This window comes from Xenopus laevis, chromosome 2S, assembly GCF_017654675.1.
Source record: "Xenopus laevis strain J_2021 chromosome 2S, Xenopus_laevis_v10.1, whole genome shotgun sequence".
In the NCBI taxonomy this organism is placed as follows: Eukaryota; Metazoa; Chordata; class Amphibia; order Anura; family Pipidae; genus Xenopus; species Xenopus laevis.
This window is the reverse complement of record NC_054374.1, coordinates 24,593,274-24,616,258: the sequence shown is the minus strand read 5'-3', so window position 1 is coordinate 24,616,258 and position 22,985 is coordinate 24,593,274. Positions and strand designations below refer to the sequence as shown.

The following is a 22,985-nucleotide window of genomic DNA, read 5'->3' as shown; positions in this document are numbered from 1 at the left end:
CGCTTACAGGTCATATCCAGGTCATCGTTGCACTGGCTCCGCCCCCAAGGTGTGCCTTTAACTGTGAACATGCCGCTACCCCGAAAGGACTGGGGACCCCCCTTACTGACTCCGCTCCTCCTCCTGTGGGTGATGTCGGTATCCGCACAAGGTGAGGGGGAAACAGCGGTCGGGGCTGAGGAACAGCAGAGAGTCGCGCCGGGGCAATTAGCGCGTTTTTCTTTGTTATTTCGCGCACCTGTGGGATTTAATTTCTCAGAGACATTGGGACGGCTCCATTATTCGTTAAGAATTCCAAATCGGGACAGTTTTTTGGGCGTTCCTAAGTGACTGCTCTTTCTGCGACTCGTTTGCGATTCTTTGCGCTTTCAGCGGGACAATGGGGAGGGACGTGCGTTCACCTTGCGCCGGCGGCACCATAGCGCTTGCGGGAGGGACTATTAATGGCGCGAGAGGGTCATCTTCCTGTTTTGTACAAAATCCATCCAAATAATGGACAAAAAGACTTTTTTTTTTTTCCCTTTGCCAAATACAAAGCTTCTAAGCTTCTCACCGACTTCCATTCATTTTACAGTTTTTATTTGTTGTAATTCTTTAAAGGGCACCGGTCACCGTGAATTTTTTTTTTTACCCCACCGGAGGCAGGAGCAGAGCAGGGCTGGAACTAGGGGACAGGCAGAGTAGGCACGTGACTAGCGTACAAAGCTGGGGGCACAAATAGGTTTGCCACCTTTTCATAAATGTTCTACCTAAGAGCGGGTTGTGATGGAAAAGGGGGCAGAGCCACATCACGGTGATGGCCAGAAGGAGGACGACAACTACGTTTCCAGCGCATTGGGGACGGGCCAAGGTTTTATATTTAAGGGTATTAGAAATTTACTGACAACTAAATTGCCGGTAAATTTGTAAAACTGGCCCCGGGCCTTGGCAGGTGTTTTACCCAGGGCCGCTTCTGCCATGAGGCAAGGTGAGACCCTTGCCTCAGGCGGCAGCGAGCGGCCAGTTACAAGGAGCTGCAAAAAGCCGCCTGTTGTAAATTTAAGAGCCGAACGTCCGGGGTTTAACCCGGAAATTCGGCTCCGCTAGTGCACTAGCGATACTGCCCCCTTAGACGCACTCCGACGGTAATTTTTAAGCGCGGACCAGAAGGGGGGCCTCAGATGACAGCAGCCCCGGAATTGGCGCTGCTTTTACCAGCTGGGTGGCAACTAGTGATGTGCGGGACAGCCAGATACCCACAGGAGCCGGACAGGTTCGGGCCGACCTCGCACTCCTCTTCGCGGGTGCGTGTTCAGCTCTTCTCCTGCTCTCCCCACCTTCAAATGCGGGCTTTATAGCCAAGCTCCTGCTCGCCCCGCCCCTTTTGTAACATCATCGCCGGGGTGGTGCAGGTCTATAAAAGGAACCCAGAAGTCGGATAGAGGACCCGATCCGCACATCACTAGTGGCAACCCTAGGCACATACCTTCTCTGCCTCCTACACTAGTGCGGTCCCCTCTGGCGGCGTGTGCTTCCTTTTTGCACGCATGTGACTTTTTGCACTCATGCGTGCCGATTGGGAACTGTGGCCTGGCCTGGAACAGGGGCGCACCTGCCATTAAATAAAGTGAAAGCCTTCTAGTGCAGAGAATGAAACTGTTCTCTCTACAATAGTGATGCGCCCCCCCAAGACCACCTCCATCGCAAAACAAAAGTGAGAGTGGTGGGGCGCCATTACATTAGCTGCCTCAGGGCACCTTAGGGGCAAGATTATCCCCAGGGCACTAGCTAAATTTTAGGGATAAATAGTTCTTTTTCAAAAAAATTGCCCTTGCAAGAGCTGGGTCGCCCCACACCAGGATGGAGCTCCTGGTGTGCGTGACCTTGTTGAGGGACACACTTGCTCTTGCACATAACATCATCCCATAAGACTTATTATGCGCATTCACACTATGAAAGATGTCAGTCCACACCAGAAACTCCCTCCCGGTGCAGGTGGCCCAGCACTAGTCTTTTTTTTTTTTAAAAGACTATTGTATCCCCCAACTGGACTGCAGGCTCACACCTGTGGCAGGATCCAATAAAATCAGAGGCGACCCATTCACTTTAATCGTTCACTCTTCTGCCTCTGACCCTGGCTTCCAAAAAAAATATTACTACAATTTTATTGTTATTGTTACATTTTATTACTTGTCTTTCTCTTGAGTCACATCTGACTTATAGGTACATATTTATATTATGGACAAATTGCCACCTGTTCTTCTCTCACTTGTAATCTGCATTGTTGGATGCCCTGCCTCCATAGTGAGCCCTCCGGCATGTGCCTTACTGTTACTGTAATTGTACAGATACATTTCCTATTGTTTCTGCTGATGCTGTTCTAGTACAGGTATGGGACCTGTTATCCAGAATGCTCTGTACCTGGGGGTTTCCAGATAACAGATGTTTTTCTAATTTAGTTCTTTATACCTTAAAGGGGACCTGTCATCCAGACATAAAAAAGCTGTATAATAAAAGTCAGTTTCAAATTAAACACAAATTACAAATTTGTATTTTTATTAAAGCATTCATAGCTGTTGTAAACTCATTAAAAAATCTCAGCTGTCAATCAAATATTGTCTGCCCCTCCTCTATGCCTTAGACATAGAGGCAGGGCAGGCAATTACTTTCACTTTCCATTCAGCACTTCTAGATGTCACTGCTCTCCTCACATTCCCCCGTTCTCTTCACCATTTAATTGTGTAGCCAGGGCATGGGGATGGACATCAGGTCCCCCATTCTGGTGCACAAACAAGATTCTGAGATGATGAAAGGCTTGTCTTAATAACAGTGTCCACAAAATGGCTCAAAATGACACATGGAATACTACAAAAGGATCACAGTATGGAGATTTTACACAGTTTTATGGACTAATGTATCACTGAGGCACTTTGTATCCTTTTGATTGAGGACATTACGATGAATAATACAATAATAATACAATGTTAATTGTCAATAAAGGTGTAATTGACTTCACTTAATCACAAGGGGTGGGGTTGCATAGTGACCTCCCCTTTAAATGTTTTTACTCACACTGTTTGTAAGTAGCACTTGATCAAGGGGCTTGACGCCGAAACATTTGCTGGGATCTCAGCAAAATAAAAATGAAAACAGTTTGAATTTATGCAGAAGCATTGAAGTGACTGTGCCATTTGTTTCTATTTTTGTGGACATTGGATGAAAGCTCTTTTTTTGCAGCAGAGCTAACATTGAGCACCTCTTACCGATATACAAGAATTATAAAAGTTCTAGTGGAGAAAAGGTTTGACATTTTGTACCTAATGTTACATAGTTACATCAGATTGTAAAAAGACAAAGTCCATCAAGTTCAACCCCTCCAAATGAAAACCCAGCATCCATACACACACCCCTCCATACTTTCACATAAATTCTATATACCCATATCTATACAATTATAGAGTTTAGTATCACAATAGCCTTTGATATTATGTCTGTCCAAAATATCATCCAAGCCATTCTTAAAGGGATACTGTCATCGGAAAACATGTTTTTTTCAAAACACATCAGTTAATAGTGCTACTTCAACAGACTTCTGCACTGAAATCCATTTCTCAAAAGAGCAAACAGATTTTTTCATATTCAATTTTGAAATCTGACATGGGGCTAGACATTTTGTCAATTTCCCAGCTGCCCCCAGTCATGTGACTTGTGCCTGCACTTTAGGAGAGAAATGCTTTCTGGCAGGCTGCTGTTTTTCCTTCTCAATGTAACTGAAGGAGTCTCAGTGGGACATGGGTTTTTACTATTGAGTGTTGTTCTTAGATCTACCAGGCAGCTGTTATCTTGTGTTAGGGAACTGTTATCTGGTTACCTTCCCATTGTTCTTTTGTTTGGCTGCTGGGGGGGAAAAGGGAGGGGTGATATCACTCCAACTTGCAGTACAGCAGTAAAGAGTGATTGAAGTTTATCAGAGCACAAGTAACATGACCAGGGGCAGCTGGGAAATTAACAAAATGTCTAGCCCCATGTCAGATTTCAAAATTGAATATAAAAAAATCTGTTTGCTCTTTTGAGAAATGGATTTCAGTGCAGAATTCTGCTGGAGCAGCACTATTAACCGATTAATTTTGAAAAAAAAAATTTCCCCATGACAGTATCCCTTTAAAGGCCATTAACTGAATCAGCATCACAACATCACCCGGCAGTGCATTCCACAACCTCACTGTCCTCACTGTGAAGAACCCCCTACTCTGCTTCTACTGAAAGTTCTTTTCTTCTAGTCTGAAGGGGGGGCCTCTGGTACGGAGATCCTCTTTATAGGTAAAAAGGTCCCCTGCTATTTGTCTATAATGTACTTGTAAAGTGTAATCAAGTCCCCTCGCAAGCGCCTTTTTTCAGAGAAAACAAGCCCAACAATGTATTTGATGTCTTTACCTAGAGACAATGCATAAGAGCCGTTTTTCTAAAAAAAACTCAGATACAAAGCTGCATGTACAGAGACAAGTAGCTGAGAGGGGTAGTAAAGAGCAACCTGATTATTTTGAAAACCCACACAGAATTCTTTGATTATATTTTAAGCGTTTCTTATTTCCATGAAGGAATTTTATATTAAATTTTCATATTTGCAATAATTCCTGAATATATTTGACACTTAGGAAATGCTGTTTCTATAAAAACTTCAGTGTAGACCAGGAGTGGCCATACTTTACTAATGTGAGGTCTGTTTTTAGTGATGTTGTCCCATTATGATCTACATCCATAAAAGCAGTGTTAGCATTCTGTTCCATGGAAAATATTACTTAAATATTGATCTATGAGTTATATTTAACATAATAAATATCTAATGAAAAAAATGAAATAGGAGGGTGATTTAGACAAGCTGTTTGTTGACAGCGTCTTGATCTCATGATCACCAGCTAAAGGTCTACTGGTACATCCCGATCTACCTTTTGGACACCCCAGGTGTAGACCTTATGTGGGATGTATAATTAATTTTTTATATCTTCCAGTTTCAGTAATCGTTGATGGAAAGGTTAATGCCAAGTTGGGGTCAGACACTAAGTTGTACTGCAGAGTGGAAACCCTGGAATTGATATCCCAAATCACTTGGCAGAGGAAATTGTCTCCCAACAATGAGAATTTCCTAACCTACAGCAAAGGAGAGGAACCCCTGCACCTCACTCCGTTTGGGGAGAGAGTGAGATTTCTGGGCAATGGGGATCTTGGAGGCTCCATACTGATACCCAATGTGACCCTGGCTGATGAGGGCACCTACCTCTGTATCTACACCACCTTTCCTAGTGGGACAAAGGAAGGGGAGATTAAACTGGTCATCCAAGGTGAGAGTTGCTTTTTCAATTAATATATGCATTTAATTTGGGGTGCTACATTTTTATAAAGAAGATATTCTGACAAATCCAGAATGGGTAAATATGTCTTACTACTGCAAACTACTAAGTTCTCCTATTTTTTCAGATACAGTATTTTTGAAAAATGACATCAAAGCTTCCCATTTACAGTAACTTATCTCCTACAGGCCATTTTTAAACAAGATTTAAACATCCTAAATATAAATAGTCACAACAGTTTCGGATCATCCAGGTCCTTTATCAGACTGACAAAGTTTGAGCTTGAGCCAGGACCTTGTGGTCCAATACATTGCTACTACTGTGCCATATGTGAAATAAAGGTAGTTTTATATGTTGCACACCCTTGAGTGTACTTTTGCTGTGTATTAAGACTGTGTGTGACCAGGCTAAAACTGCTTGTAGTGTGCCCAGACGCCAGTGTTCCCGGGCAACTCCCTGCAACTCCCGGTACCTGGTGTAGTTCAATGCATCAGAATACTGCAATAATCCCTCCAGTGGGATAACAAATGCTCCAAGACAGACAATATGCAATACAGATAGTCAACAGCAATGATTCACACTTCGAAGGATTGTTACCCTCTCACTAGGTAATATCCCTTCTCAGGTGGATGGCACTAGGTACTGGATTTCCCAGCCTGGGGTCTTGTTTCTTGGCACCCGATTTGGTCCTTACCCACTGTATTCAGCCTGGGGTCTTGGGTCTTGGTACCCTATCTGGTCCTCAATTCACCCACTGGTGTCCCTGATCTAGTGGTTCACACACCACGGGGTCCTAACCCCACTATTTCTCCTCGTTGGAGCCACAGCTGCTTTCTAGCTACCCGGAACTTCCTTTCACTCCTAGAGTGACTATCACAGTGACTTCTACAACTGTCTAAAATGTAACTTTCAAGGAACCAGAGCCCTGGTCCTGTAAAACCTCACTGGGAGGCATGGTCCCAGGGGAAAGACCCTCAGCACATGGGGCTAACCCCCTTTATATTATTAAACAGTGCCACCAAACTCTGTATAGAACAATCCCAGTGGACATAGGAAAGGAGGCATTGCTGCTTGGGTATACTAAAGGACCACCTAGGTGTCCAATTATTAAAGGGGAACTGCCTGAGTAACTTACCCCAAATCTCAGGGTCCCTACATATAATTGTGAACTGGATGTGCTAAAATCCTTGTAACATCCTACATTTGAATGTCAGGGGTTCACTGAATGCCAAATGTGGCATGTTGGGGCCCCAAAATGAAAATAACTCAAATGATCGATCATTTCTGTAATTTTAGCTACTGAAAAATCAATAAATTTACTGCAATTTATGTGGCATAAATCTACACATAAAGTACGTTCTTACACATGCAAAATTGCTAAATATGTCTTTCTACTTCAAACTACCAAACTGCAAAGCTTTCCTTAGTGGGTAGTGGTTTTGATAATAGTTCTGAAAATCGCCCGATAGGTCTATCTAAGTATGTGGACAAAGATAAGAGGTCCTCTGCACTGAATCCATTATCAATATGTGCTCCATCTTGTAGCATCCCTCATTCCCAGCCACAGTCAAGTGATGCCAACGGTGGGCAAACTGCCAAACAATGTATGTGCTACGTTCTTGGCATTTAGTGCCTATGGGCCAGCACATAGAAAATATATGCTTGGCAGGTAAAGTTTTAATCATATAAGCAGAGCTGAGCAAGGATCAGGAGCATGCTCACTGGAAACTCTTCTAGCTTTCCTCCATTCCCCTCTATCGCCTTCTCCAGTTGTCGGTGATGTCTTGTCTTCTTTTCCTAGTTCCTGCTACTTTATTCACGTCTACTTCTTTGTGCGCTAAAGTTGAGCCCATGGTGATCCCTGTGATGTGTCTTACACATTGAGCCCATAGCTTCCCGATGGCTGCACAAGTTCCCGATTGATCAAATATTTTAACCAATGAGAATCTGTCATTTTGCGTAACCATCTCTGATTAGCTGATGATTTCCGAGAATAAATTAAGATAAGCAGAATGTGACCATTCAGGGATTCGCTCAGGGCATGAGCAGTGATTAATGCTTGCAGGGCAATCACTTACTTTGAACCTTCTGGAACATGATCAGTTGTATCCCTGGGTCCAATGTGATGACCTGTCCTAACCTCTTGTTTCTGGGCGTGGGGGCTGTTGGTGTTTGTAGACTTAAAGTGGACCTGTAACCCAGACATAAAAAGCTGTATAATAAATGTCCTTTTTAAATTAAAAATGAAACCCAAATTATTTTTTTCATTTAAGCATTTATAGCTCATTTAAAAATCTCAGCTGTCAATCAAATATTGCCTGCCCCTCCTCTATGCCTTAGGTATAGTGGCGGGGCAGACAATTATTTTCACTTTCCATTCAGCACTTTCTAGATGTCACTGCTCTTCCCACATTCCCCCTCTCTCTTTACCGTTTAATTGTGTAGCCAGGGCATGGGGATGGACATCAGGTCCCTCGTTCTGGTGCACAAACAAGATTCTGAGATGATGATAGGCTTGTCTTAAAGGGGATCCGTCACCCAAAAAAATTATTCAAAATCCTATTTTATCACATTAGTCAAGCAAAATGAACTTTAATTACACTATATAAATTATTTGAATCTTGCTTCCTTCAGTCTGGGATTTCAAAATTATAGCAAGCAGGCAGCAGCCATTTTGTGGACACTGTTGTTAAGACAAGCCTTGTGTCATCTCAGAATCTTGTTTGCACCAGAATGGGGGACCTGATGTCCATCCCCATGCACTGACTACACAATTAAATGGTAAAGAGAATGTGGGAATGTGTGGGGAGCAGCGACATCTAGGAAGTGCTGAATGGAAAGTGAAAGTAATTGTCTGCCCCGCCTCTATGCCACTGGCATAGAGGAGTGGCAGACAATATTTGATTGACAGCTGAGATTTTTAAATGAGCTTACAACAGCTATGAATGCTTTAATAAAAAAATAAATTGGAATTTATGTTTAATTTGAAAAGGACTTTTATTATACAGATTTTTGTCTGTCTGGGTGACGGGTCCACTTTAATAACAGTGTCCACAAAATGGCTGCTGCCTGCTTGCTATAATTATGAATTCCCAGACGGAAGGAAACAGGATTCAAATAATTTTTACAGTGTAATTAAAGTTTATTTTGCTTGACTTACATGATAAAATAGGAATTTGGAATTATTTTTTTATTTTTTGTGACGGGTCCCCTTTAAAGTGGAACTAAAGCTTAACTAAAGAATAAATGGTGTACATTATGTTTTTGGCTTCTGTACCAGCACAAGGCAACCACAACCCTTTAGCAGTAAAGATCTGTGTCTCCAAAGATGCCCCAGTAACTCCCCATCTTCTTTTCTGCTGATTCACTGCACATGCTCTGTGCTGCTGTCACTTACTGAGCTTAATGATCCACTCACAATATACAGTACATATAGAATATAAATGTCACAATATAAGGCTGAGGCTAATTAGTAGATACTTATTCGTTCATGGCAGCTCAAAAGCCTGCATAATTAACATCAGAATTATTAATCAGCTTCTATAACCGGCATCCCTCATTTTCTGCTTGATGATTTGCAATAAAGCTTAACTTTTCAACAGCTGCTCAGAGCTCACTGAGCATGTGCGTGTCCAAGACGGGGAACTACTGTGACAGCTTAGAAGTCCTGGCTCATTGCTGCTATGGAGATGCTGAACCTTCAGGCTGATTCAATAAGTTCAATATAGAAATTATGGCATTTCTAGTCATATTAATTTTTAGGGGTTATATCACTGTTTACTGCTGTACTGCAAGTTGGAGTGCTATCACCCCCTCCCTTTTCCCTCCAGCAGCCTAACAACAGAAGAATGGGAAGGAAACCAGATAGAAGCTCCCTAAGGGTAAGGTCACACTGAAAAATCGCTGGTGCTAATCACACATGGCGATTTGTTTTCCGAAGTTGCCTCACGAGGAAACTTCAGACGACTTCGGAAAACGAATCGCCGCGTGTGATTAGCGCCGGCAATTTTTCATTTTAACCAGCGCAGAGTGAGGGAAGGCGTTTGGGGAGATTAGTTGCCGCAAAGACGAGGCGATTAGTTGCCAGGCGACCAAATATCCCCAAAACGCCCAGTGTGACCTTACCCTAACACAAGATAACAGCTGCCTGGTAAGAAACACTGGGGGTCATTTATAAAGTTGGCACAGGGCAGATTGGTTCGCAAAGTGAATATATTTGCCCTGCTCATGGTTATATTTATAAAGCTGATTAAGAGAGTGCAAACAGAATTGCAATATTTTTTGTCGCAAATGCGAATGTCTATAGGAGCTTTTTAAATATGTCACAAATCGCAAATTACGAATATTTATGCGCACTCTCTGCGTCTCAACTACGCCACAACTTTGGTGGCAGATAAAATATTCGCAAACCAGTTTCACAAACTGCGAATTTAAGTTGCTGTCAACGCTATTTTCGCGCACAACAACCTCGCACATTGGGTGCACTCGCGCAAACTCTCGTCTCATTTGCGCGCCATTTGTGAAAATTTATTCACAATGCGAATTCGCAAAAACCGGAAAGATGGGCAGAGCAGTGCAATATATTTGCGCTCAGGAAAAAACATGCACAATACAATAATTTGCGAAAAATATGCGCACCGCAAACCCCCTGTGTTTAAAAACTGGTTAAAAATGCTTCCTTTTGCATACAGAACAGAAAAAGTAACATTTACTTACAGGGATGAAAAGAGCATTCATTTGACTGTGATTTATACTTCAGGAAAGGGCTTTATACTCCAGGGTAAGGCATTATATATGGGGACTAATACATAACCTGCTGTACTAAGTCAGAAAACAGTTCAGTTGTAACTGGCCATTCAGCCCATTGGGAGCCACGCAATCAAGTTCATAAATCCAAAAAGCTTCCCGTTTCAACAGCAAAAAAGAGTCACCACCTCTCGGGGGCTTAGGTATGTGATCAATAGGCAAACATTGGAATTGTGAAGGATCGTGTCTAGCCTCGCGCCAATGCTTGGCAACCGGTTGCTGGGCAATGTCCTGTTTATTAGATTTGACTTTTCTATCCGCCCTGATACTGGCCCTATGCATATTGATTCTTTCTTTAAGTGGTCTTACAGTTTTACAACAGTAAATTAGACCACAAGGGCATTTAATTACATATACTACCATTTTGGTAGTGCACGTCATCCTGTGCTTAATCGTGTATTTCTTACCCGTTCTGGGGTGCCTGAATTCTGATCCCAAGATAAGGGTGTTACATACCACACACCCGGTGCATTTATGCACACCAGGACGTGGTGTCAGGAAGTGTGCAGCTGGTGATATATATATTGAACCCCCAAGTCCCACTCTTTCTGGATAACAGGTCCCATATCTGTACAGATATCAAATTTTATGTAGAGTTGTCGTCTGGAATTTAAAGTCTCACCTGAGACCAGAGAAAGTGATGTTTATGCTGCCAGTTTCCATTTGTTGTTTAAAGTGTCATCATTAAATCCTTGAGGAAATCGGTATTGGATTCATGGATCCTGGATCTTATAGAACATTTTTTGTTTCTCAGTATTCTCTGAAATATAAATTTTTTTTTTTTATTATAGTTCTTCCAAAAATCTCTTTGGAACCTACAGAACCGGTATTATCTGGACCTTCTCCTGTGCCCATTGCAGTGTGCCATGCATGGGCTGCCAAGCCAGCAGTAAATATCACTTGGATCTTTAGTGGTGCCCAATACATTTTAGAGGAGAATTCAACGAACCATAAAAACGGCACCGTCTCTACCCACAGTCAGCTTATAACAGTCCCGCTCCCGGGTCATAACGGCGGTAATATTACCTGTGTCGTCTCTCAGTCTAACGGGGCCATGGAGAACTGGAGTCGGACTCTGACCATACAGAACATTTACTGTAAGTATTTGTGGGCTTTCTGCTTAATTCTCAGAAGTTGCATTTTGTTATGTCCTTGGGATACGCTGAATTCGGGATTTATGTTTGAGGTTCGGCTGAATTCTAGGAATTATTGCAGGAATTCAATGTGTTCAACTGAACTGCTTTTTTTTTTAATCTTTTTTTTGATTTTTTTCACATTTGAGTTTGCATGAATCTTTGGTGTAGGAATCAGTATTATCCGTGCATTCCCATTATTTGCAGAACATAAAGGTTATTATATTTCCTGTTTATTGAATGGCTGAACTGTGCAACACTACAGAGCACATTGTGCACGTGCTGTGGGTAAGGGCACACATACTCTTTCTCCCCCGCCCTCAGTAAATAAGTAGTATTTTGTTATTACAGGCAGGGCTGCCATCAGGGGGTTCTGCAGTCAGGTGAATATAAAAGTGCAATTCTTTGGCACTGAAAGGGCAGGGCTTGCGGGTTTGGCCAAACTGTGGATGGGGTTCCATAATTATGGGACATGCCTGGGGTAGATCAAGGGTGTCTGAAGGACACTTTTCATTGGGGCCCCATTCTTCTTGCTGGCAGAGCCCTCCACTCAAGTAACCAATGGGTTAATAATTGGTTCACATCAAGTAAGGGTGGTGGCAGATGGGGAGACCCTTAAAGGTATTGTTTAATTATTACAGAGAGAGAAACTGAGGGCTTACATTTTATTTATTTGCTTTTTACCTTTGTACTCAGGCCCTCGCATCTATCTATCTCTTATAGCCCCTCAATTCATTATACTACACCCTGCATATCATAGTTGTATACCGTTTCATTTGAAATTATCTTTAAAATTGGTCTGAGATGTTTTGGCTTCTGTCGACTGTCATTAGGGAAGGGTTGTCCTTTGAGATAGGAAAAAAAACATTTGTTGCCTGTATAACAAAACAAAGAGAAAGCCATTTATCATCTGACTTGTCATAGACATAATTTAGCCTGTTTTGCTTTATCTTTCATCGCTAGCATTTGTGTGGGAGAGTATTTCGGGAATAGTGATCATAACATGGTCTCCTTTGAGATTATGTTGCAAAGGCAACTCTATAAGGGAGTAATTAAAACACTAAATTTCAACACCTGCAACATACTGTATTAACTGGAAAAAAATGGGGTGTCTTTAAAATGCTACTTAATAAATATACGTCGGTATCCTCCTCTTGTAAAGAACGGTGTTGCAAAACAAAACCATTGTGGTTCAATAGAATTGTTGGTGTGGAGGTGGGTAAGAAAAGATGTAGTTTTAAGGCTTAGCTGGCATATCATTTATAAGGTACAAGGAGACTAATAAATCATGCAAAAAAACTGACAAGCTAAAATCCAAATGGAAAAGGGTATTGCAGCAAGCAGTAAAAAGAATCCACAATTATTTTTCTAAATATGTAAATAGTAAAAAAAAATGTAGCAGGAAAAGGTGAGAGCTTTAATATCACAGAGGGTCAGCTGGTTGATGAGAACAGAGAAAAAGCAGATATTCTCAATTATTTTTTTGTCTGTCTACTCAAATGAGGAACCAATTAATGAAGGTGTTCTTCTTAATAGTCCTAATTCTAGTAATACAACTAATAATGCATGGTTCACACATGAGGAAATTCAAAAGAGACTAGAACACGTTAATATAAACAAAGGTCTGGGGCCGGATGGTATTTATCCCAGGGTAATTAGCGAGCTTACGATTATTGATGTATGGCAGCGCACTCCAGACCACATTCAATAGTCACCAACACCGCAGTTGCTTGTTAAAAAGATAAATTTTATTTGAACATTAGGCTAAAAAGCGTCTGAGGTCTGACGCGTTTCGTGTTCACACACTTCCTCAGAGACCTCTGAGGAAGTGTGTGAACACGAAACGCGTCAGACCTCAGACGCTTTTTAGCCTAATGTTCAAATAAAATTTATCTTTTTAACAAGCAACTGCGGTGTTGGTGACTATTGAATGTGGTCTGGAGTGCGCTGCCATACATCAATAATCGTAACTTGGCGTTTATTTCTTGGCGACGGACTCGGGGCGGCTGCACCCGGGTCACAGCAGAAATCCGGTAAGCTAAATACTAAATTGAAGATTGGGGTTATCGCAGTTGGGGACGATTTTTCTCTCTCTCCCCCCTTCCTTAAGCGAGAGGCTCGGGGCAATTGGCACCTGAGCCAGTTTAACTTAATGGTGAGAAAAATTTGAAGTTAACAAACATTATCGAATAAGCCTATACCGGATTTCACAACTCTCTGTATGAGTGTGAAATAAATTAATTATAATTAGCGAGCTTAGCTCTGTGATTGCCAAACCTGTTTACTTAATTTTTCAGGATTCATTGAGGTCTGGCACGGTGCTCAGAGACTGGCCTATTGCTAATGTGGTGCCACTATTCAAAAAGGGAACCCATTCTCAGTCTAAAAACTATAGGCCAATTAGTCTGACTTCAGTGGTAGGAAAACTTTTCGAAGAGATAAGATACTGGACTTAATTGCAGATAATAACACTATGAGTTTGTGCCAGCATGGTTTTATGCATAATAGATCTTGCCAGAGTAACTTAATTTCTTTTTATGAGAAGGTGAGCAGGGATTCTCGATTCTGGGATGACAGTGGATGTGATTTACTTAGACTTTGCTAAAGCTTTTGATACAGTGCCACACAAAAGGTTACTGGTTAAATTAAGGAATGTTGGCCTGGAACATAGTGTTTGTACCTGGATAGAGAGAGTGGTGGTAAATGGAACATTTTCTAATTGGACCAGTGTTGTTTGTGGAGTACTTCAGGGCTCTGTACTTGGTGCTTTGCTTTTCAACTTGTTTATTTATGACCTGGAGGTGGGCATTGAAAGTACTGTTTCAATTTTTGCAGATGATACTAAATTGTGCAGAACTATAGGTTCCATGCAGGATGCTGCCACTTTGCAGAGGGATTTGACTAAATTGGAAAACTGGGCAGCAAACTGGAAAATGAGGTTGAATGTTGATAAATGCAAGTTATACACTAAATGGCAATGTGTTGGGAGTTTCCTTAAATGAGAAGGATCTATGGGTTTTTGTAGATAACAAGTTGTCTAATTCTGGGCAGTGTCATTCTGTGGCTACTAAAGCAAATAAAGTTCCGTCTTGTATAAAAAAGGGCATCAACTCAAGGGATGAAAATATAATTATGCCTCTTTATAGGTCCCTGGTAAGGCCTCATCTGGAGTATGCAGTGCAGTTTTGGGCTCCAGTCCTTAAGGCTAGGGGCACACGGCGCGATTTCGCCGCGATTCTGCGCTGGGCGAGTTGTCGCTGCGTTTTTTAAGCCGAAATAGCTTTGCTAACTTTGGCGCTGGCGTCAATGCAAATCGTGGCGAAATCACTGCGCTAATTCACACGCGGCGATTCTTTTTCAACTGTCGCCCGGAAACGCCCAGCGAGGCAACTTCGGACGACAATAGAAAACGAATCGCCGCGTGTGAATTAGCGCAGCGATTTCGCCGCGATTTGCATTGACGCCAGCGCCAAAGTTAGCAAAGCTATTTCGGCTTAAAAAACGCAGCGACAACTCGCTTAGCGCAGAATCGCGGCGAAATCGCGCCGTGTGCCCCTACCCTAAGAGGGATATAAATGAGCTGGAGAGAGTGCAGAGACTAGGTGCAACTAAACTGGTTAGAGGGATGGAAGACTTAAATTATGAGGGTAGACTGTCAAGGTTGAGGTTGTTTTCTCTGGAAAAAAAGGCACTTGAGAGGGACATGATTACACTTTACAAGTACATTAGAGGACATTATAGACAAATAGCAGGGGACCTTTTTACCCATAAAGACGATCACCGCACCAGAGCCCCCCCCCTTCAGACTAGAGAAAAATAACTTTCAGTAGAAGCAGAGTTGGGGGTTCTTCACAGTGAGGACAGTGAGGTTGTGGAATGCACTGCCGGGTGATGTTGTGATGCTGATTCTGTTAATGCCTTTAAGAGAGACTTGGATGATTTCTTGGACAAGCCGAATATCCAAAGCTATTGTGATACTAAAGTCTATAGTTAGTGTATGAGTATATATAGTTTATGTGAGTGTATGGAGGGGTCAGTGTGTGTGTGTATGGATGCTGGGTTTTATTTGAAGTGGTTGAACTTGATGGACTTTGGTCTTTTTTGAATCTGATCTAACTATATAACTATGTAACTATGTACCAGTAACTTTTGAACACACCTCTACACACCCCACTTTTTCAGCATGTTACTATGTAGATCTTTCAAAGGTGTTATATAATTGAGACCCAGTTATGTTTGACATTGTCTGCAATTGTATTTTATAGATGCCCCAGAAGTGAAGGCCAGAGTCATAGAAAAGGATGATGGAAGCATCCAGCTGTCCTGCAAAGCAAATTCCAACCCTCCAGCTACTGAGTTTCTATGGAAAAGAGATGAAAGGTAAGCATGGGGTTAACTGCAGCCTCTTTGCTCCAAAAGGTTGGTGTACATTAATGATTTATAGGATGTGGACCCAAGCCCCTAAACACAGACACAAATGAGTTACAGATTTATCATGTAGAAACTTTTGAATTTTGAGTGTATATAGTGAATAAATGACCCCCTCTTGTAAAATATAAGGATATTATAAGTTACCGAGGAGTTTCATGACCATATAAAAAGACGAGGCCGAAGGCCGAGTGCTTTTATACAGGTCATGGAACTCTGAGGTAACTTCTAATATCCTCATATTTTACAACTGCGGGTACTTTATTTATTATAATAAACACGTTTCAGTGAGTCATGTGACAGAAATGACATCAGAACTCAAGAAGTTTATAAGGATATAATTTACAAGATATTCATGGCTTTTGTGTATTATATATATATAAAACATCCAAAGTCATTTTGGAATTGGCTGAGGGGGGTGATGATTGCTGCTACATGTAGTCAGGACCAGCAGTGCAAGGAGTAGAATATGTAGACAAACTGATACCCTAGGCAAGCCGGGTAGTCGCGGCACCTGCTTAGTGTGCGCATGTGCAAATCTGCACTCACGTGCGCATACGCGAATCTGTGCTCCCATACGCATGCGCGAAATGGAGTTTGCGCTCATGCACAGAAGCGGAAAAGGTGCAATATAACCACAGAGTCAGGCAGAGAAGGTAACCGGACTTGTGGTATGCGACCACAAGTCCGGTTACGTGTACGTGCCTGGTACCCCCCCCCCCCAGCTTTGCGCCCTAGGCATGTGCCTACTCTGCCTACCCCTAGTTCGGGCCCTGCATATTATATATACTAAATGAATGACTGTATGTGGGAAAGTTCCTTACTAGTATTAAGTATAGCAGGCAACGCTATATAGCAAACAAAATCAGTATGAGGGGAGACACTTAGTAACATACAAGGGCAGAAGTGGTGGGGAACAAGGGATGATAGTGGGCCCCAGTCAAGGAGGGTAAGATACAGTGAGTAGCATGCTAGAGCAGCAGATGGAGGACATAGCGGCAAATTAACTAAAGGGCAAATTTTCACCAGTGAAGGCTCCGCCACTTCACCAGGCGTAATTTAGTTACCACTACGCTAATTCACTAAAATGCGACGTTGCGTCTCTGTAGCCAAACACTGGCAAAATTTCGCTAGCGTTAATTCCTCAGTGCGAGCAGCTCTTAGAGAACTTTCGCTAGTGTTCAATTTTGCCTAGCAAAACTTCGTTAGTACACTTACGCTTAGGTCAATTTGAATAGGGTGGGTACATATAGGTCTTATATATTCCTTTATTAGTGATGTTGGTGCAAATGCTTGAAGTGGCCACTTATTATTACAAATGTCCAAGGAAACAAAATATAGACAAAAGAGATCTAAAGCCCTAGACATGAGCCCACCCTAAAACATATGTGGCATGCCCCTAAATTGGAAAAAAATGTTAATACAAAAATCTTTAATAGTTAGAACTTTTGAAGACAATCCTGCTTTAAAATAGGAAAAAACACCAGCGTTTTTAGAACTTTTATGACTTTCCGGTATACAGGATATGATGTCACTGACATAAGAATCAGGAGGATGTAGCTTCATCTTATCAGTTTGCCAGGTCTAAGGTGGCGAAGGAAACTCTGGCAAAAGAGGTAACATTCTCTAAAATTCACACTTGAATTTGCGGAGTAACAATCATTTGGCTGGCGATAGGGCACGAAACTGCTCTAACGACGGTCTCTTTCGCTAGCGAATTGACCTCTACGCTAGTAAATTGCCAATGTCCCTGCGGATTGGATTTCTGGCGAATATTTGTTAGCGACGGCCACTTCGCCCTATAGTAAATCTGCCCCATCGGGTTTCATGTGTAAGAGACAAGAAGAGCAGGAAGGGGAAGAGAAGGCACATCTGGGAAGTTACTGAGAAGACAATGGAAGCAGAAAAGGAGTGCATACGATAACAGTGAGGCGCACAACAGGTTTTCTGGGCAAGACACATACATAAGAAGCATGATAGCATGAGGAAGGCACCCACATTGGTCCTCTGCTCTTTTCCACCTTTCTTCTTGCAATAATGTATTAACAAACTATTGTGCTGCTCACTGGCTGTCTCCACTTGCCATTCCTCGTTCTACTTTTTTACTCTGCTCCTTCACCTGCCCAAAGAAAGGGCCACTTGGTCAGGTAGGTACCCCATAAATCAGACCCCTATTTCGGTCAGTTTTTTTTTTTTTTTTTAATGGCATTACAGCCTGTGATTAGTCAAAGGAAACTCAGCTCATTTTGGAGACTAGAGAACACACTGTACTTACAATTACAGGGACCTGCCTGATGGCGGAGCAGCGGAACTGGGGGCTGCGCGACTGCTCAATGCCGATACCTGGAAGGGATATTATGTTTGTGTAGCCGGAAATGAAATTGGACATTCCTCTGGATATATCTATGTGCAAACAGTCATAGGTAATTTTCTCTATCACCATATCCATCTTTTAGTTTTTCTCTGTTCCCCATTCCATTAACGTCTGGTAACCAATGGGACAGAACCTAGTTATTTGGCAGTTCAGCCAACCTGATGTGACATCATCCCATTGGATTCTTCAGCTTGTTTATGTAGCTACTGACCAATTGGCACAGTGATGGCTCAATTAGACTATAATGAGCCACCAGTGCTGGTTCCAGGGTTCTGCTGTGCATGAATGACTCCCCGGGCACTGTGTACTTTTCATCTACTTCTCTAAAATGAACCCTTCATTAATTTTGCTGTGCTTTACAGTCATTGTTTGCTATGCACATCCCTCTCTGCTCTGTCTGTTTTACAATAACACACTAGAATCAGTTTTATTCAGAGGCAGATAGCCTTTATTATCGTTCTGGGCAGAACCCATAAGAACAATGTTTCAAGATTCCATGTATATAACATTTCTAACATTCTCCCTTTCCGTATCAGCTACATCTTATATCCACTTCATCGCACTGATCCTCCTGATTCCCAGCTTAGTGATGAATATTTGCATCATTGTCCTACTCTGCAGGAACAAAAAGAATCCCAGGGAAGATCACAGGTACAGTATCTTGGAAACTAAACAGTGTTCATGCGTAATGTTTCAGAAGAGTGTAAATAAGCAAATAAAGATAAATCACTAAAAACTTGTGGTTAAAACACCAAGAGACAGAGCCCAATTCTTCATTTTCTCATACATTTAGGGGCAAATTTACTTAAGGTCAAATATCGAGGGTTAATTAACCCTCTATATTCGACTGTCGAAGTTAAATACTTTGAATATTGAAGTCGAAGGATTTAGCGCTATTTGTTCGATCGAACGATTAAATCCTTCGAATCGTTCCATTCGAAGGATTTTAATCCATCGATCGAACGATTTTTGTTCGACCAAAAAAAGCTAGCAAAGCCTATGGGGACCTTCCCCATAGGCTAACATTGACTTCGGTAGCTTTTAGGTGGCGAACTAGGGGGTCAAAGTTTTTTCTTAAAGAGACAGTACTTCGACCATCGAATGGTCGAATAGTCTAATGATTTTTAGTTCGAATAGTTCGATTCGAAGGTCCAAGTAGCCCATTCGATGGTCGAAGTAGCCAAAAAAACATTCGAAAGTTTTTTTCCTCTATTCCATCACCCGAGCTAAGTAAATGGGCCCCTTAATATATATAGTCCCACAGTAAATGATGTAATTGATGAAAAATTAGCAAAAGAGGAGGGAATAATAAAGAGCAGCTCTGAATTTAATATGCAGCCCTGAAGTATCAGCTTAAAGGATCAGTGAACCTTTTCTTCTGCTTTGCAGCAACCCCAAAGTTTAGCTTCTCAACAGTAGCCCAAAGCCAACTGAGCATGTGCAGTGCCACTGACACTATCAAGATCCAAGATGGGAAGCTACTGTGACAACTTTTGAAGGCCTAAATCAACTGTTAGGCTGATGCATTAAACTCAGTATAAAAAATATATGGAATTTCTAGCCATATTTGTTTTTAGGGTTGAGTTCTCCTTTAAATTTGTGCAAAGATAAAATCACTTGCGTAGAGGAAAAATTGCTTGCATTGCTTGCATATTTTCGCAATAAAGTTATTTATTTCATTCCCTTTTTTACAGTTTCTATATTTGTCTCTTCCAGGGGATCTTATTGCTGCTCATGTTTGCTAAGAAATTGTGCCCTAAGACTGCAGAACATACAGAGATCAGGCTGGTGTGGAGGGAGTCATGAAGAGGCACCAACCGAGGATGGAGTTACAGGATCAGATCCATTACAGAGGTGAGTGCAGAGACCAGTGGAGCAGCTCAGGGCCGGGCCAAGCCAGTCGGGCGCCCTAGGCAACCCCTCCGTTGCACGCACGCAGCGAATGAGTGCTGTTGCTACGTCTACCAGTACATAGGGGAGTAGGGGATTCATTAAAGGGGAACTATTGTGTAAATTAAAATTTAATATAACCTGTTAAATACAAGCAATTGAAATTCTGCGTTGTTTCTGAAATAACCATGTTTATCTCATTCTCAGCACCTATTTCTCTTCGTTCTGTCTTCATGCAGCAGTTTAGTGTCCGATATTCACTGGCAGTTAGATCCAATATATCTTATAGGGAGACTTCCTTTCCTAGCAGATGTATTAGAGTTCACTCAAATAACTGATTCAAGTACAAACAAAAAAACTGCCTTTTGCACAAATTCTGCATGTAGAGAGACATGATGTCTGGTGATTTTAATAGAGTGAGCTCTAATACATCTTCTAGGCAAAAGGAGCCCCCCCCCCTATAAGATATATTGGAACTAACTATTTGACACGCAATTCCTGAATGAAGAGAAACAGATGCTGAGAAAGGAATAGTGAAGATAAACTTGATTATTTCGGGAACTGTACAGAATTTTGAATTGTATTGAGAAAGTCTCTTATTTCAGTATGATGGAGCTAAGATTTCATTTTCACGATAGTTCCCATATAAAATAAGTGGAAGCTAACCCTAGTTCCAGCCCTGCCTGTAAGCCCAATGTCATTGACTCCTGTGGGCCCTACTTGTGGGAACCCATGGACAGAGGGACCTAGTAAGAACCCAATGACCAAACACACCGTTCATGGCCCCTGCACTTACATCTGTCACTGGTGTGGGGAGAGCCTTGCAGACACAGATCCTCCCCAGGAATCCACTATCTCATTGCCCCCATAGAGATGGCAAAGTGGGGTAATAAAAGGAAATAAAAAAGGGGGAGAACATTTGTGTGTTAAATGCACCTGTAGGGTAAAAATGTTATCCCCAACCAAAGGTGCGGGCTAATAGAGAATTTTATTTTTTTAAAATGCACACTGCCAGCTCTACGCTACCCTCCCGGTGTGAGCAGCCATGTTGTGTCACTCGCATGCGCCTAACACGCATATGACGTCACATGCATGCACATAACGAGCAATTTGTGGCAAATTTTTATTGTGCGCATGCGAGTGACCGGACATGGCTGCTCGCACCGAGAGCTCCCTCCTGGTGCAGATAGCGTAGCACTGGCGGGGGCATTTCTTTTAACTAAAACTACTGTTATCCCCAACCAGAATGTTGGCTCTATTAACCCGCTCCTTTGGTTGGGGATAACATACATTTAATTTTCAAATCTGACATGGGCTAGACCAGTGATCCCCAACCAGTAGCTCGTGAGCAACATGTTGCTCTCCAACCCCTTGGATGTTGCTCCCAGTGGCCTCAACGCAGGATCTTATTTTTGAATTCCAGGCTTAGAGGCAGGTTTTGGTTGTAGGAAAACCGGGTGCACTGCCAAACAGAACCTCAATGTAGATTGACAATCCACATAGGGGCTACCAAATGGCCAATCACAGCACCTATTTGGCATCCAAGAACATTTTTTATGCTAGTGTTGCTCTACAACTCCTTTTACTTCTGAATGTTGCTTACGGGTTCAAAAAGGTTGGGGATCCTGGGCTAGACATATTGTCAGTTTCCCAGCTGCCCCAAGTCATATGACTTGTGCTCTGATAAACTTCAGTCACTCTTTACTGCTGTACTGCAAGTTGGAGTGATATCACCCCCCCTCCCTCCCCCCCCAGCAGCCTAACAACAGTACAATGGGAAGGTAACAAAATAGCAGCTCCCTAACACAAGAAATCCTTAGATCTTTAGGGTTCAGGCCCCCATTTGTGTTTAAACATTTGGCTTAGTCCCTTTAGGTAATAACCAATTCACTGATATATAAAACATGGCTGTTACTGTCCTTCTCCTATTGTTCCAGGAATATCCAAGATATTGTCATTCAGGCTGGGACCCCACCTTCACTTGAGTTGGGCATGCCAGGGGGGACTGAGCCCTGTGTTTTGAAAACAGATGCCTTTGAGAATGGTGACGTTTTCCAACGCACTTCCATGCCTAGGTATGCTGATTAAAATCCTTATACAGGTATAGGATCCCTTATCCGGAAACCCGATATCCAGAAAGCTCCGAATTATGGAATGGCTGTCTCCCATAGACTCCATTTTATCCAAATAATCCATATTTTTTAAAAATGATTTCCTTTTTCTCTGTAATAATAAAACAGTAGCTTGTACTTGATCCCAACTAAGATATAAGTAATACTTTTTGGAAGCAAAACCAGCCTATTGGGTTTATTTAATGTTTAAATGAATTTCTAGTAGACGTAAGGCATGAAGACCCAAATTACGGAAAGATCCGTTATCTGGAAAACCCCAGGTCCCGAGCATTCTGGATAACAGGTCCCATACCTGTACTTCTACAGTCTATGTAAACCCCCCCATGTCACCCGGTGATCTTTTTAGCACTTTTTTTTTTTTTGTTGGTATTAAAATTCCTCTTCATCTCCCATCTCCTTTGTACTTCATCTTTTGTTGCACTCCAGCCACAAAACGCTAAAATGTTTTAGTTTCTTTCAGTAAAACAGTGAGGTTCAATCATTCTCTTTCCCTAGGGCATGCGAAAATGGCTCCGCTGAAGAAGAAGAAGACATCAGTTTATAGATTAGAACGCCATATGATAATACGTCTTGCGCTTACTATGACCTTCAGTTTGATCCAGCCCATTTATCAGTTTCACTGATTGAAGGAGGCATCAGAAGAGAGGGGTCTCTTTTCTAAAACTCTGATGTCAGGTTTTCATTCTAAGTAGTTTGATAAAGGTTGTTTTTACATTGATTTTAGGCAAGTTAAAGTTTAAATGGGAAGAACGTTTGCCATCTTCTTTATATGAGCAAGAAGCTTTAAAGGATAAGTAAACCTTTAAAATAAGTGAATGTAAAATTGATGAGAGTGCTATTCTAAGAAATTTTGACATTTACATTCATTATTTATTTTTCTTTAATTCCAAGAAAG

General features: G+C 41.9%; 1 protein-coding gene across 1 annotated transcript; it reads left to right on the top strand.

Annotated features, from left to right (window-relative positions):
• nectin1l1.S (nectin cell adhesion molecule 1 like 1 S homeolog) lies at nucleotides 1-22,985 on the top strand. Its single transcript, XM_018248964.2, has 9 exons — nucleotides 1-151; nucleotides 4,989-5,318; nucleotides 10,925-11,230; nucleotides 15,532-15,646; nucleotides 17,978-18,117; nucleotides 18,605-18,719; nucleotides 19,785-19,922; nucleotides 21,896-22,033; nucleotides 22,586-22,985. Exons 1-9 carry the CDS (start codon nucleotides 70-72, stop codon nucleotides 22,632-22,634), a joined length of 1,413 nt encoding a protein of 470 aa, XP_018104453.1. The 5' UTR covers nucleotides 1-69; the 3' UTR covers nucleotides 22,635-22,985.

What these genes read in the sequence shown, in the direction of transcription:
- nectin1l1.S (XM_018248964.2), top strand. Translation starts at nt 70, where the DNA reads ATGCCGCTACCCCGAAAGGACTGGGGACCCCCCTTACTGACTCCGCTC. An exon ending in CTATGGAAAAGAGATGAAAG is followed by an intron (nt 15,647 to 17,977) that starts GTAAGCATGGGG and finishes TTACAATTACAG; the next exon opens with GGACCTGCCTGATGGCGGAG. An exon ending in GGATCAGATCCATTACAGAG is followed by an intron (nt 19,923 to 21,895) that starts GTGAGTGCAGAG and finishes CTATTGTTCCAG; the next exon opens with GAATATCCAAGATATTGTCA.